The sequence below is a fragment of the Phascolarctos cinereus genome, unplaced genomic scaffold (genome assembly GCF_003287225.1).
Source record: "Phascolarctos cinereus isolate Bilbo 61053 unplaced genomic scaffold, phaCin_HiC Scaffold_1;HRSCAF=81, whole genome shotgun sequence".
NCBI lineage: Eukaryota > Metazoa > Chordata > Mammalia > Diprotodontia > Phascolarctidae > Phascolarctos > Phascolarctos cinereus.
The window spans coordinates 94,167,132-94,184,054 of NW_027555514.1; the positions used below are offsets into that span (position 1 = coordinate 94,167,132).

The window sequence follows — 16,923 nt, forward strand, 5'->3', positions numbered from 1 at the left end:
AATGCAAGGTCTACTAAACACGAAAAGCTTCAAATACTAGCCTGGCAACTGTTATCCAAAGCCCAGTTTAGGTAGGGATGGTGGTAAGGAAATGCATCATCTGAAGGTGGCCTATTGTAGGAAGAATTTTTTTTTCTTAGTCATAGTAACTCATGAAGACCAGTGACTCAACTTCAGTGGAAAGCACACAGGAGTTAGAATCAGGAAGAATTGAGTTCAAATTTGCCCTTAGGTACTTATTAGCTTTGTGACCCTTGGTGAGTCATTTAACTCCTCTCTGCCTCAGTTTCTTTATCTCTAAAATGGGAATAAAAATAGTACCTAATTTCAAGGTTATTGTAAGAATCAAAATGAGATAATACTAGTGAAACACTTTACAAATCTTAAAGCACTGTATAAATGCTATTAAATTATTATTATCAGTGATTGCATTCCTCATTGGTTGAGTGAGTGTCCCAGGGAAAACATAGATTCTTTGATCTTATTTATTATTAAATTGTAAAATTAAATTTATTATTAAATTGTGAAAAAGAAAAAAAATCCTTATACATTATTCCTGGCCTAACCTATTTTTCTCCAGTGATAAAAAGATAAGTATACGAGTCAGCTTTTGAGTTACTTGATTAGTGGTAGAATACTGGGTACAGAGTTGACATCAAACTCAGAAAAATCTGGGTTCGAGTCCTGCCTCTGACATCCTGGCTGGCTTTGACTACTGAGTATTCTAGTCAACTCTCAAAGATTATAATTTGCAGACAAAGGATTGACCTGCAGTGGTAGAAAGTTTCCTCTACCTGGAAGTTCTCTTTATCGATGAAATCACAGTACCAGTTCTAGTCTCCATCTCCATCCCTTTGATTTTATTAATTTCAAAGTCATTCCACTGAGACATTTGAAAATTATTTTAGCAGAAGTATATATTCTGTTGGTGAAAACCATAAAAAATACAGTTAAAAAAGGATTGATCTGAAACTATTTAATCAGCCATGCTCTGTTTTCCAGTAACTTCCAAAATGTCCTTTAAATTACTTTTCTTCCTGTTCTATTGTCTTCCCCCAATTTCTCTCCAAAATCTTCTCTGACATCTCACTTTCAGTGCTTGACTTTCATTTCTTCAGTGCTTCCCTTTCCCCTTTAACTTCCATTTTGATAGCTTTGCAGTTGGCTTTAAGTGAATTCAATAATTCATGCCTCAATTCATGCAACGATTCAACAAACACCAAAAGCCTGCTATGGGCAATGAATTGTGCTAGGACCTAGAGATTCAAAAATAAAAAGCAAGAAGTCTTCATCCTCAAGTGGTTTACTTTCCATTGGGATGGTGATTGTGATGGTGGTGGTGGTGGGCACATCAGAGGAGCAGAAACTGAGAGTTGGGAAGATCAGATATACCATACAACCCTCTCATTTCACAGATGAAGAAATTCTGGTCCAGAGAGTTGTTAAGGACTTGTTCAATATCATACAGGTATTAAGTAGCACAAGTGGGATTGAAACTCAGGTCCTGTCACTCCAAGTTCAGTGCTCTTGTTAGTGCACAATGTTGTATACAATCCCTATACAATGTAATGCAAGGTGATTTGAAGAGGGAGAAAGTAGTAATGATTGAGGGAATCAAGACAGATTTCATAGAGGAGGTGAAACCCAAGTTGTTTAATAATAATAAACAATAATAATAATAATTACAGTTGGCATTTATACAGTACTTTTAAGTTTCATAAAGTGCTTTACATGTATAATTTTATTCTCATGACAATTCTGAGAGGTAGGCGCTATTATCATTTCCATTTTACAGATGAGGAAACTGAGGCAGACAGAGGTTAAATGACTTGCCTAGGATTATATAACTAGTGTCTGAGGAAGGATTCCTCACCCTAGGCCCAGGATTCTATCTACTATGCTCCCTAACTGTGTTTTGAAAAAAGGGGATTTTCATTAGTAAGGTAGAGTAGAGAAAGTGAGTTGAGTTGAGTTATAGTTGAGATAGAGGATCACTTATAAAAAGGAATGGAGGAAGGAGAATAGAATGTAGTATATGCACAATGGATAAGGTTCCAATTTGACTGGAATGGAGACTGTAAATGGGGCAGCCAGGTTGCACAGTGGATAGAGTTCTGGGCCTGGAGTCAGAAGACTTTTCTTTTTGAGTTCAAATCTAGCCTCAAACACTTGCTGTGTGACCTGGGGTAAGTCCCTTAACCTGTTTGCCTCAGTTCCTTATTTGTAAAATGATCTGGAGAAGGAAATAATGAACTACTCCAGTATCTTTGCCAAGAAAACGCCAAATGAGGTCATGAAGAGTTGGACACGACAAAAACGACTGAACAACAACAACAACAAAGGGGAGCATGAAATGATAGTGGCAACTGACCTGTGAAGGGTTTTGAATATCAATCTGAGGATTTTTTAGTTTATTTCAGAAGCAAAAGGGACCATCACATTTCCTCTGAATATGGAGAGTTTTGAGAAATAAATGTGATTGTGTTATTCTACAGAAATGATTCAATATCAAGATACTTCCAGATATCCAGAAACATCCAGACAGACTTGGGACTCACCAAAACAGTACAGTAGAAAACATTAATTTTCCATCAAATCTTTATTCTATTAGCACCACACTGGAATTTGGATTTTGGTCTAGATCTGTAAGCTTACAGCCCAAGGAATTTCTGGGAAAACTCCCCTCCACTGCTGCTGATTGAGAGGCAGTGTTGTACAGAAGAAAGAGCTGATTCTACAGTGAAAGGACCTGGGTTCAAATCTTGCCTTGGATGTGACATGTTGTGACATCAGGCAAATATTTTATCCCTTTTGAGCCTCGGTTTCCTCATTGGTCACTATAGTCTTAGAGATTTACTTTAACAGTAAGAGGTTAAATGACTTTCTCTTAGCCACACAGCTAACATGTGGCAGAGATGGTACTTGAACTCAAGCCTTTCTTACACCTATTTACACTGTTACGCCACTTCTTCACTTTAGCTTAACCTGGCTAAATCACTTTAACATCAGTATCACTTGAGTTTCAACAGAGATTGAAACTAACTATATATTCGAGTTTTCTATAAGTACAGAACCAGAATGATGGCATTCCCACAACCAACACTGTTCCCCCATGGTTATTAATTGGGGTTCTGAACAGAATAAACTCACATTTCAGCTCAAGTTTGATGAAATCTGTATTCCCCAGATTCTCCAGAAACACTCCATCAGCAGCTGAAGTTTTGAAGTAGAAAGAAATGTCAGCACTTGTTTCCCCTTGGAAAGTGGAGAAGTAAAGGTAGGATGATGGTGTAAAGAATGAAGCAGCATTCCAGTAGTTCCCTATGGAAGGGAAGAAAAAGACAATATATTTAATTTAGGGGCTATACAGCCAGAACCTAAGTAGTGCACATTTCTGGAACTCCAGTAAATCTTCTCTATTAGTAAGGAGTCCACATTTTACTTCATCTTTCTTAACAATGATGACACCAAATCTCACAAGCAAACACAGTTTTGACTTTCTAAAGGGAAAATGACAAATGTTTTGCAGAAGAGTGATAGTTGGCTTTCAACATACTTTTGCAGGGCAAAATCCTTTGTTTAATTTGTACCTCTCGGGGTCTGATCAATACCAAAACTACACGCTGAAATCTTTGGAAGTCATTTTAATCAGAAGGGTAAGCCTTCAAATTCCACACAAAATCTTCAATTTGTACCATTATTGATTATTTGTTATATTTATAGAGTAGGTTTCCTCTGCATGTTTCCTCCAAAGGGTGCACTCTCTGCCCACATCGATCGCTAATAGCTTTCTTTTAGTTTCTATCCACACTAAGCCGTGCTTTTTTTTAGTTCAATATACATGCATGATGTGAAAAGTTTTGTCTTAAAATGAATTCTATTCATATAAAATATTTCTTGTAAGATATTTCAGCACAAACCAAAAATTGAACATTTAAGTTTCCTGTATCACCACTCTTGTTTGTCTTTGCCCCAGAGACATTCCTCAAGCACTGAGTAATATCAGTTATAGCTGCTATTGAATTGGTGGCAGGATGGAATGACCGAGTCCATCAGAGAAACATTGAAAAACTTGCTAAGTAAAGCTGTCAGTAATGGAAAATATTACTGGCCATTATATCATGAACAAATACAATTTTAGAGTTGGAAGGGCCTTTAGAGGTCAGGTACCACATTGCTCAGCCCCTACCTTTGCTTCAGGAGTGGTAGGGTTTCCAGAGAACTAACTGTATGATGAATAAGAAGACATGGATACCAATGACTAGACCTCCTGGACACATGTATGCTCTAGGGTGCCCTAGTTCATATTAGACAATGAGAACCTCTCATTGAAAATAGACATAGAAATTGCTTGAGGGATGCTGAAGATTAAATGTTTGGACCCCATGGACAGCTATGTGGTACAGTCGATAAAGCACCAGCCCTGGAGTCAGGAGGACCTGAGTTTAAATCTGGTCTCAGACACTTGACACTTATTAGCTATGCTACCTTGGGCAAGTCACTTAATGCTGATTGCCTCACCAAAAAAAAAAAGTTTGGACCTTAGAAGAATTAAGCCCATCATAATTTGGTGGGGTCTGCCCAGCAGACTGGAGTACTAGATTTGGAGTCAGGAAGACTTGAGTTCAAATTGTGTCTCAGAAGCTTACAAACTAAGTGATCCTGAGTAAGGTAAACTTCTCCAGGCCTTGGTTTTTTCATCTGTAAGATTGGGTAGTAGTACCTACTTCACAGGGTTCAAATGAGGATCTTCCTAGCCAAAAATGATGATGGTGATGGTGATGATGATGATGGTAACAATAACAAGAACAACAAAACCAAAAAATTCCGTCTGGAGACCAAAGCCAACCTCAATACCCTCAATATTCAAGGATACAAAACCATAGTTAGATGCTAGCCTTTGTCACAATACTCTGTCCCAATGATATACCCAAGCACAGAACTCCTTCCATCTGATGTCTTCCTGATGTACTGCTTTGGACATCTCCACCTCTGTGTCTTTCTACCTACCACAACCCTTGTCCAGACTGACTAATTCCTACCTTCCTTGATACTGCCCAACCTAATCAAGACTGTATAAATCGGGGCCTTTGCTGTGCCCCAGCAAGGACAGCCAACTTTTCCAGCCTGGTGTGGTACCAGTCAGTCCAATCTGTTCACTTAACATCTCAGAGAACTGGGATGTGAAGTGAGTCACATGACAATAACAGTTGACATATTAATTTTTACCCTTCTGAAATATATTATATTTATTATAATTATATATATTATTATTATAAATATTATAAATATATTACATTTATTATAATTATTAACACTCTGGGTTAAGTAGTACAAGTATTATTACTTATAATTTATAAATGAAGAAACTGAAGTTCAGAGTGGCAAAGTAAATAAGAGGTAATGTGGTACAGTGGTAAGAGCAGTAGATTCCCTGGGTTCAAATTCTTCTTTTGTTACCTGTGTGACTTTGGGCAAATTATTATGCATTAGTTTCTTCATCTGTAAAATGAGTAAGCTGAATTAGAATATCTCTTCTAGCTATAGACCTAAAATGATCTGATTCTTATGTTATACCCAAGTTTACAGAGTGGCAGCCCTAATATTGGAACCTTAGCCTTCTCCTTCTTTCCATTATACCATACCATCATCATGAATAAAATTTCCAAATGAATGTTATCTTCTGACACATTACCCTTCAGAGTCCTAGCAACATTCCATCTTTTCTCAGAAACAGTCTATAAATTAAATAATTTCTATGAATAATATTTAGAAAACCTAGACTGAGGAATAGACTCTATCTTCTTCTTAACTCAATCCAATAAGCATTTACCAAGTTCATAGTATACCAAAGGCATTATGCCATTTGCTAAGCACAAAAAGACAAAATAAGAAATAATTCTTGCTCTTAAGCAACTTGTATTCAACTGATATAGAGTATTCGAGTGGACAGATACAGCATACAAACAGATAAGTAATCTTGTAATTTTTTTTTAACAGCATTCTCTTTAGGAGCCTAAATTACTAAAAATGATTAAAGATACTGGAAGAAAGAGGATAACAGATGAATTTTATAAGTGGAGATTAATATTTTAGCACTTTTTCCCCTCTGAAAAGCAAGGTATAGATATGGCAGACTGAAAAAAGTCCAGAAACCCAGAAAATGGAAGCCTTTTCGAGGCAGAGACTGGCTGTGTCCTTTTGCCTACAGGGGTGGAGGGGATTTAGGTGCCATATTAAGATAGGTTCATTTTTGTTCCCTATAGCCCCTTGTTTATTTGGTCCATGGGTAGAAGAAAGAAGAAAATACCCTTCCTGCCCCTCACAAAACCCACCAAGTAAATAGAATAACTATTCCTTTCAGCTATGTACAGTTTCACTAAATAAGGTTAGATACCTTGTGGCTTTGCATGTCACCCTATTCTATGGTGACCTGAATGTTATGGTTAGTCAATAAATATTAATAAATGTTAAGGCTGCTGAGTCCTGGACAGTATCTTGACTAGCTCTGCCATTTTCATTCTCCATGATTTCATTTACATTACTGGCTGTGTACATTATTGGTACGCATTTTTTATTTGTACAGCTGGGCTACATATTAGAAAAGCATGTGTTCTTCTAACTTTAAGGCTACTAGAAGTTAAGAAAATAGAATGAATAACAGGCACAGGGCACCAGCACCAATAATGGCTCAGATACTGAATTTACTACCTTATGATGCAGGGGTTCCAATTTACTAGCTCTGTGACCTTGGAGAAATCATTGATTCTCCCTGGAATCTGGTTTATTCATCTATAAAATAAGAGGGATGGCCTGGATGGCTTCATATGTCTCTTCTAGTTTTACATGTTAAATGTTTCCTTCTTAGTGCTATGACTGGTTTCTTTTTTATTTAATTTTTAAGTGTTTTATTTTTATTTTTCTCCAGTTACACGTAAGAACAATTTTTAAAAACTTTGAGTTCCAAATTTTCTCCCTTTCTTCCTCCCCATCCTCCTCACTGAGAAGGCAAGCAATTCAATATAGGTTATACATGTGTAGTCATGCAAAACATATCCATAATACTCATGTTGTGAAAGAAAACACAGACAAAAAAATTCAAGAAAAATAAAGTAAAAAAAAGTATGCTTCAATTTGTATTCAAGACACCATCAGTTCTTTCTTTCTCTGGGGATGAATAGCATTTTTCATCATAAATCCTTCAGAGTTGTCCTGGATTGTTGTATTGCTGAGAGTAGCTAAGTTATTCACAGTCGATCATGTTACCATACTGCTATTTACTTTGTATACAGTATATTTCATATGAGTCAAGTGATGGCCCCTTTAATAAAAAAAAAATTCAAATTAGGAGGGGAAGACCCTTAGGGTTGCTGGCCAAAAGAGAAACAGTTACTATTTACATTCACTCTGAGCCAGGAGGGCCCCAAAATAACCATTAAGTGGTGCTTGGGACCTATTGTCCAATCCACAGGATCCAGAGTGAATTGGGCTTAAGCCTTGGTCTTTGAGAGAAATCTAGCCAGTAAACCCCAAGTTAACTATGTATTTTTCGGCCATCAAAAATTCCCTTCCTTTGGGCATAACACCCTCAGGTAATAGGAGAGGAGAGGGGAGTGGAGGTGATGGAAGGATAAGAGAGAGGAGGGGAGAGCAGGGAAGGGGAGGGGAGAGGACTGGCAAAGGGCTAAGGTCTCTCACTGCATCTTGGGCCATCTCCAGCCCCCCTGATTGTTATTGCGCCACTGGACCCAGATGACACTGGAGGAGAAAGTGAGGCTGGTAACTTTGAACAGCCCTCCCTCACTAAATTGCATGTCATGTCATCATCTCCCTGATGTCACGGTCCTCTTCAAGAACTAAGGACTAACAATAACCTCTGAGTAGTCTCAGCTGCCTGAATGGGGACCCAGCTGGCCAGCTGGGCCAGTCAGGCAAATCAGTAGTGATATTGCTAGGTCAAAGGGTATGCATAGTTTTATAGCCCTTTGGGCATAGTTCCAAGTTGCTCTGCAGAATGGTTGAATCAGTTCATAACTCCACCAAAAGTACATTAATGTCTCATTTTTTCCACATCCTCTCCAACATTTGCCATTTACCTTTTCTGTCCTATTAGCCAATCTAATAGGTATGAAGTTTTACCTCAGAATTATTTCAATTTGCATTTCTCCAATCAATAGTAACTTAGAGTATTTTTTCATATGATTATAGATGTCTTTGATTACTTCATCTGAAAACTAATCCTATCTTTCATCGATTGGGAAATGGCTCTTATTTCTATAAATTTGACTCAGTTCTCTATATGTTTGAGAAATGAGACCTTTATAAGAGAAACTTACTTCAAAATTTTTTTCACAGTTACTATTGCTAACTGTATTTCCCTCCATCCTATTCCCCCCAACTATTCTATTCTCTCTCCTCTCACCCTGTCCCTCCTCAAAAGTATTTTGCTTCTGATTACCCTCTCCTCCAATCTGCCCTCTCTCCTATCACTGCCCCCCTTCTCCTTATCCCTTCCCCTCCTATTTTCCTGTAGGGTAAGATTGATTTCTATACCTAATTGAGTGTGTGTGTGTTATTCCCTCTTTGAGTCAATTCTGATGAGAATAAGGTTCACTCATTCCTCCTTACCTCCTCCATCTTACCCTTCATTGTAAAAGCATTTTATTGCCTCTTTTATGTGAAATAATTTACCCCATTCTATCTCTTCCTTTCTCTTTCTCTCAATACATTCATTTCTCATCCCTTAATTTTATTTTTTTAGATATTATCCCTTCATATTCAACTGACACTTGTACCCACTGTCTACGTATACTCCTTCTAACTACCCTAATAATGAGAAAGGTCTTATGAATTACAAATATCATCTTTCCGTGCAGGAATATAAACAATTTAACCTCATTAAGTCTCTTATGATTCCCTTTACTGTTTACCTTTTTATGCTACGACTGGTTTCTGAGGGTGGAAAAAGCATGAGTCTGCTGATAGATATAGGTAGGAGTATCCGGCGGGAGTAAAGGGGAAAGAACAGGGGTTCTGGAGTAAAATACTACATCTTGTTGTGCTGTTTGGGTGACCTTAGTCAAGTCATTTAACCTCTCTGTACGTCAGTTTCTTCCCCTGTAAAATGTACTAGATGGCCTCTGAAGTCTGTTCCAGTTCTAGACCTATAAGCGTATAAGTCTATGCCCCAGTCAGTTCCTAACAATAGGAAGCTTTCTCACTAAAACCTAATTCACAGTCAGTGATCCCCATGAAATGATTGTTCCTTCCTCAGACATCAAATCATAGTTTGGCTCTTTCTTGTGTCACTTGTCCAAAATGATTCTGCTTAGTAGTTACTGCATGCATACATGAAAGCTCATCATCCTGAGTTCAAATCTGGCCTCAGACACTTACTAAGCTGTGTGACCATACAAATCCTTTCATTAAGGGGATTTGTTCTGTGAAGTTTGAATTCAGTCAAAGGGCAGTACTTGAGGACCAGGGGCCAAATGTGGCTTCAAGACTGCCAGTTTCCTACCCTTGTTCTAGATGAATTGGTAAATTCTTTATTAATAATATACTAGAAAAGTAACATGTTTAATGATGGGCTCATATGCTGACCACATGTACATGAGAAAGAACTGTGATTTTTCTCAACATCAGCATGGGAAACTCCTTGTGTGGAAATTCCCTGCACTGACTCAGATACCAGTCTTGATTTAGCAGAGAAGTCACAAGAAATTGTCTGGGGCAAAAAGGAGTAAAGTCAAATCAATTCATCAATCAGTAAACATTCATTAAGCACATACTTTGTGCTAGGTAAGCACTGTGTTAGTCCCTGGGAATATACAATTCCTATCCTTAAGGAACCTGCATTTTATCAAGGATTCTATTAACAGGATAAGCTAATATTAGCATATACTAGATGAATACAAATAAGTACAAAGTAATTGGGGTGGGAGGAGGCAGTAGAGCTGGGGAGGCAGGAACAACCTCAAGAAGAATGTGGTCTTTGAGCTGAACTTTGAAGGTGGCAAATTATGCTAAGAGGCACAGGTGAAGAGGAAGTGATTTTCAGGAGTGGCAGGACAGCCTATACAACACACAGAGTTGGGATGTCATGTACAAGCAACATCAAGAAGCATGGTTTGACTAGGCAGAAGAATGTCTGAAGGGGACTTGATCAAGGTCCCCTAAGAACTCAGTGTCAGGGAGGGGATTCAAGCCCAGGTCTTCCTTACTCCCACACCAGTACTCCATCCACACTACTTTTACAACTGCATTTTTATATATCAAAGTGTGTGTGCATGCACGTGTGTGTGTGTGTGTGTTGTATGTATGTGTATGGATTTGAATTATACACACACATGTGGCTCAGGAATGAAGAGCACACTGTTAACAGTAAATGCTGATAAACACATTGGGCCACTTGAAGGAAAGACACTATATAAATCCAACAAATGATCAATAAAAGCACTAACTGGATTTCATATTAAATTTGAAGGCCAATACTACTGATTAAAATGACTTCTAAAGATTTTACTATAAGTTTTGATATTAAATGAACCACAAAATAAATGCACTAAAGAAATATGTAAATGTCTATAAGTAATAATAACTCATTTTGATAATGCTTTAACATTTTCAAAGCATTTCTTAGGCATATATTCCAAAGAGAGTAAAGAAAGCAGAAAATGACCCATATGTAAAAAAAAAATTATATAAATCTTTTCATAAGAGAAAAAAAGGAAACTAAGGCACTGCCTACCTGCTGAGAAATGGATAAACGATTTATGGCACATAAATGTAAAGTAATCTTGAGTCATCAGAAATGATGAAATTTTTTATATATATATATACACACACACACACACGCATATTGATGTATACATCCATACACATATATACATTTATATATGTATATATATATATATATATACACAACACATATATGTATACATCCATACACATATATACATTTATATATATGTATATATATATATACACACACACACATATATGTATACATCCATACACATATATACATTTATATATATGTATATATATATATACATATATATATATATATATGGAGAGACAGACAGAGAGACAGAGAGAAAGAGACACTATTCTGAATCATGGCAGGGTATCATAGGAACTGTCCTTGGTATCATATAGTAGTACTAGTCAGCCATAATATGAATTATTACTATGTTTTATTATTATTATTATTATTATTATTATTATTATTGTTGTTGTGTTGTTGTTGTTGTTGTTGTTGTTAGCTAGGCAATGGGGTTAAGTTACTTGCCCAGGGTCACATAACTTGTAAGTGTCAAGTGTCTGAGGCCAGATTTGAACTGAGGTCTTCCTGATTCCAGGGCTGGTGCTCTATCCACTGCGCCAACTAGCTGCTCCTGAATTATTACTATGAATTATTATTAAACTCAATATATGCACCTGAGGTGTAGAGATATTGGGTTTGATGTTAAATGCTTTGATCAGTCATATTTGTGCTTTAGCTGTTGTTGTCTGTATTTTCTGTACTTTTTCTGGCATTTCAAATATATTTTATGTTTTCCTCCCTTTTGTGGCTAAACTCCTTGAGAAGTCCATCAATACTAGCTGTTCTCACTTTCTTTTCGTTCTCTTCTTAACTCTTTGTAGTCAGACTTCTGGCCTCATAATTCAATGAAAGCTGCCCTCTCTCAAGGAACTGATAATCCCTTAATTGTCAAATCTCATGGTCTCTTCTCAATCTTTATTCTTCTTGACTTTGGGCTGTGATACTGATGATCACCTTCTTCTCTTGCATATTCTCTTCTCTCTAGTTTTTTTTAAACACTGTTCTCTTCTTATTTTACTTCTACTTGCTTGAACACTCCTCTGTCTCCTTTGCTGGATCTTCATCAAGATCGTGCCCACTAACAATAGAGGGTCTTTTAATCCCTCCATACTATTTCACTCAATGATCTCATTAACTCCCATGGAATCAATTATTATCTCCATTTTGATGATTGTCCAGTCTATTTATTCAGCCTTGTCCTCTCTCCTGATCTATATTCTTGAATCTCCAAATTCCATTTCCAACTGGGTGTCTCATAGACATCTTAAATTTAACAGGTCCCAAACTGATCTCATTTTCCTTCCCCCTAAACCCTCCTCTCTTCTGAATTTTGCTATTCTTGTTGATATTGCTTTTCCCAGTCACCAAGGCTCACAACCTGAACGTCATCTTTGCTTCCTCACTCTCTCTCACCCTTCCATATTTAATCTGTTGCCAAACCCTGCTGATTCTGCTTTCTCAGCATTTCTTTTCCATGTCCCCTTTTCTCTTAGACACACTGTCATTAATCTGATGTAGGCCTTCCTCACCTTATGCATGGCTTATTACAATAGCCTTATGGCTGCTCACTTTGCTTCAAGTCTCTCTCCACTCTTGTCCATCCTCCACCCAGCTATTAAAGTGATCTTCCTAAAGCACAAGTTTGCCCATGGTACCATCCATTGCCATTCAACTACAATGGCTCCCTGTTACCTCAAGTCTCAAATATAAAATCTTGTTTGCTTTTTGAAGTCATTCACAATCTAGCACCTTCCTGTCTGTCCAATTTTCTTATATCTTACTCCGCTACAATCCTTGTTGCTCCTTGCACAGACACTCCACTTTATAATACTCTCTCTCTCTCTCTCTCTCTCTCTGTTTTCTAGCTGTCACCCATGCAGGAATCTTCTTCCTGTTAGCTTCTCCAGATTCTTTCATGTCTTGGATAAAATTTATCTGCAAAAAGCCTTGTTCCATCCCCCTTAATCCTAGGACCTTCCTCTCTGAGATTACCTCCAATCTATCCTGTATGTATCTTGGTTATACATAGCTGTTTGCATGTTGTCTCCATCATTACACTGTGAACTCCTTGAATGCAAAGCCTATTTTTGCCTTCCTTTGTATCTCCAGCACACAGCATAGCTCTTGGCACATATTAGGGCTTTAATTGATTCTTGCTTACTTGCCTTGATATCTTGATACAAATTGGACTACATAATGTGAATTAAAGATAAAAGTTGGGAATTAGTAGAAGAATCTTATAATATGTATAGTTTTAATGTCCCAAATAATTTTCCAGATTTAAAATTCAATAACTGAATTCAGCCAACATTTATTAGGTATCCACAATATTCAAAACACTGCAGTAGATGCCTGAGAAATAGTTTACTCACTGGGAGAACACAAGATGTACATTCATACATACAGTACATGGAAATTTTAGAAAGGAGAGAGCGCAAACAAATGGGAAATTCAGGATGGCTTCATGGGAGAGAAATACTTGAGGCCATGTTTTTAAATCTAAAATACTTTAAGAAAGGAAGGTTAAACACACACATACACACACACACATATATATCTATTTTATGCATATTATATATATATGTGTGTGTGTGTATGTGTGTGTCTGTGTGTGTGTGTGTGTAGACAGAGACAGACATGGGGAAAGAGAAAGAGAGAGGCAGAGAGAGAGAGAGAGACATGGAGGAGGAAGAGGAGGGAAAGGGGCAGAGAGGGAGAGGAGGAGGGGGAGGAGGAGGGGGTGGAAGAGGGGGAGGACAATCTGGAAGGGGAGAAAGAGAGAAGCCTCTACCTTTTTGCCTCACTCCATACCATACTGTGTACTATTCTGCAGATGCTAGTTTCCTATAGATGAAAGATTGTTCCATTCAAACTTGGGCCAGGGCAGGGCATAGCTGTAGAGAGTGCCAGATACTAAGAGAAGGCAGAAAGCAGGATGATTTGATTCAGATTTCAGGGCTTCACTAAGCAGCCAGAAAAGAGTCTAATGGCTGATCAGAAAGAGATTGGTAAGGAAAGGCCACAGGACTTCATGTGTTCAGGCACTTACTGCAGGGTTTTTTTCTAGGCTGAGAAAGGCTTAGTGAGGGGAGTTCTGACAGAGAGGTCAAGGGAACTGCCTGAGTAGGACTGAGGTTGCTGTAGAGAAAAAAAAATTAGTTTTAATTCAAACCAAATCATCATACCTGAAATCTAGCAATTCAGAAAGTATACATGTGTGTGCGCGTGTGTGTATGAATGTGTAGGCATGTATATTTATATTTGTATATATGGACATACACACACATATATCCATATGCACATATCCGTATGTATATAAATCTATCTCTACATATCTCTATCTATCTGTCTGTCTGGAGCAGGTGATTGCCAAGCTTAGGGAAAATGGAATTGCAACAAACCAGATCTATGTGGTAAGAAAAGTTCACTTAGATTCAATTAATAAGCTATACTGTTATAATATATTACTGGCACATTATTCATTTCCCAAGATGATCTCATGCTGTGTGAAAATACCTTTGTGTCTTTCTCAATGGTTGATTGAACATGGGATGTACCCAAGATCCACAACTAAGGAAGCATAAAGCAAAGGGGAATGGGCATGGTCTAAAGGACATAGTCTGTAGGGGGAAAATCAAAACAAAATAAAATCCTTAAGCCACTGGATGGATGTAAAAAAAATTGCAATGGAAGGAACAGCTTTTTGGTCAGGATAACACTGGCATATTTTGTCATAATAAATTAGGCTTTAAAAGTTTGCTTTGCTGCCATGCTATCATTAAAGAACTGAGGAGTTATTTCTTCAAGGTGACCATCTGAAGAATGTAGCCCACGATTCTGTAACTTGTTTTGCTGTACAACTCTTAAGCACCAAGACATTTTTTAAAAATACATTCTCAGATCAGGTGTCTAGAGTGCACAAAAGTTCTTCACTACAAATATAAGAGTTTATCCAGGCAGGTAGTATAGGCAACTATAAGCATAGACTGCCAGTTCAGAATCTAGCTTCAATTTAGAATCTTAGCTTCATCTAAAACCTCAGTTCTAGATTTGTCCAGTCACCTGAGGTAAGTAAATTCCATATCCAGGTCTATCCCTACCTTGATATCCTAGACCTAGATTATGTCCTTTTCTCTGATATTATTCCATTTCTATCTGCAGTCCAAGCTAGGAATCTCTCCAAGCTCTCCTGGTCACTAAATAATCTGGCCCTTTCTATCTGGGTCTTCCCATTGCCTGTCTTGGTTAGGACAGAACAGCATTCTAGGTCTACTCCTGAGACATAAGTCACACTGGTTTTCATTGGTCCAGATTTTGGCAGAAGGCTGTACCATTCTCTGATTTCTAAATTTCAACTTCTTCTAAGTAGATAACACAATTCTGTACTTCTATTGTTGGCTTCTTTTTAATCTAGTCTTCCCTGTCCCTAGCCCCATATCAAACTTTTCCTCAAAACTTTATTTTCACTTTTTTTGGCTAGTGCTAAACAATGTGTATTGGACTTGGCTTGGCAAAATGTATGATCTGAAATGTGATTCCTGCCACTGGAAGAACTGATTACTTTTATAGTGGGAAAACAATTTACTTCAGGGTTATAGAGAGGTCAAGCTATAGATATATGCATTTGAACAAAAGATCACACTTCAAAAAGGCTAACTTTCTGAATATAAATTCCAAATCTGAAGAGGACCATTAAAATTTAGAAATGCCGATATTGTTGGTGTTATCCTATTGGATATCACGGCCTGCATGCTAGATATAACAATAGACCAGGTGTTGTTTGCCTACTCATCTGCATCTATTTGTGGAAGTCTTTCATTTATAAAGAAACTGCTTTCTTAATTTAATTTTCCCCTATTAGCAGTTGTTTTGTGCATCTTTAAGTCTAGTTTTATATGAAAGGCTGATTGAAGAAGTTAGTATGATTTTCCAGGGATTAGCTACTCAAATACAACCCAACCATAGTTTATTGAAGGCTTATGTACATGGAAAGTATGCATTAAGCACCAGGGAGATAAAGGAAAAATGAAAAACATTCCCTGTCCTCAAGGAGCTTATAATTTACTTACAGTGGGCAAACCGTGACCTCAATAGCAAACATCAATGTTAACTAAAACAAGTGATCCACACCTTGGCAACCCTTACATAATAAACATGACTGACATCATATACTTCACTAAGGTCTTATTCTGATGCTTCCTTTTGGGGTAAGACTGGTCCTGAGTCCCAGAAGGCTATGTTTTCAGAGTGGAAGTTGTGGCTGGTCCTTTCAAGCTGGAAAGGCTTTGAATATGGGCCTCCAAATGGCCTACCTATCTGCTGCCTAACACTAGCCTTGTTAATCTCAGATAGTACAGACCAATGGACTGGCCACCAAATGATCAGATATTTTTTGGTCATATCAGTTCACAGAGTCACTGGAAGGGCTGCAGATGGAAGGAGAGGAGAGAGAACCACGCTGGTAAAATCATGCTTCTTTGAAAATACGCAGGATAAATTTGCATGTGGATTCAAAGATGCAAGTGTCTCAGTTACCACTCCTTAGGCTTGGTGTGCAGAAGGGTTCGAAAGCTTTTCTGTGTTACGGACCCCTTTGGCAGGCTGGTGAAACCTGTGGAAGGCCCTTCTCGAAACAATGTTTTTAAATACACAAAATAAAACACATAGAAAATCAAAAGTTAATGAAAATAAACATGTGGTTTCTTTCCTATCCAAATTTGTGGCAGTCTTGAAATTTATCCATGGACCCCTTGTGAATCTGTGGACCCCAGGTGAAGAACCCCAGTCTACAGTATACGGTGGCAGAGCAAGGTCTAGCAGAACCAACAACCAAGGATTCATCAGGGGTAAGGGTCCGAGTGTATAACATTTATAATGTTTTGTCCAGTTTGGGCAGACAGGATATTTTCCACATTTCATACAGAATCTCAATAAGCAGCCATATTCAACTGGCTACTGCTTCTTCTAGCCAGCTTAAGATAAAATAGTTAAAATAGTTTAAAATTGATCATGTGCCATATTACATGTTCTTTAAAAGGGGGTTTGGAAACAACTGTGAAACATGTTACTAATTTTGTTTTATTTTGTGTGCCTGG

General features: G+C 37.7%; 1 protein-coding gene across 1 annotated transcript in view; it reads right to left on the bottom strand.

The window, feature by feature from the left end:
- Positions 1-16,923, bottom strand: part of CNTNAP2 (contactin associated protein 2) — a 1,976,042-nt gene that overhangs the window by 293,905 nt on the left and 1,665,214 nt on the right. Inside the window, exon 15 of the mRNA XM_078153085.1 lies at positions 3,151-3,321. Within this exon, the coding sequence (XP_078009211.1) occupies positions 3,151-3,321 (171 nt within the window). The remainder of the gene's footprint in view (positions 1-3,150; positions 3,322-16,923) is intronic.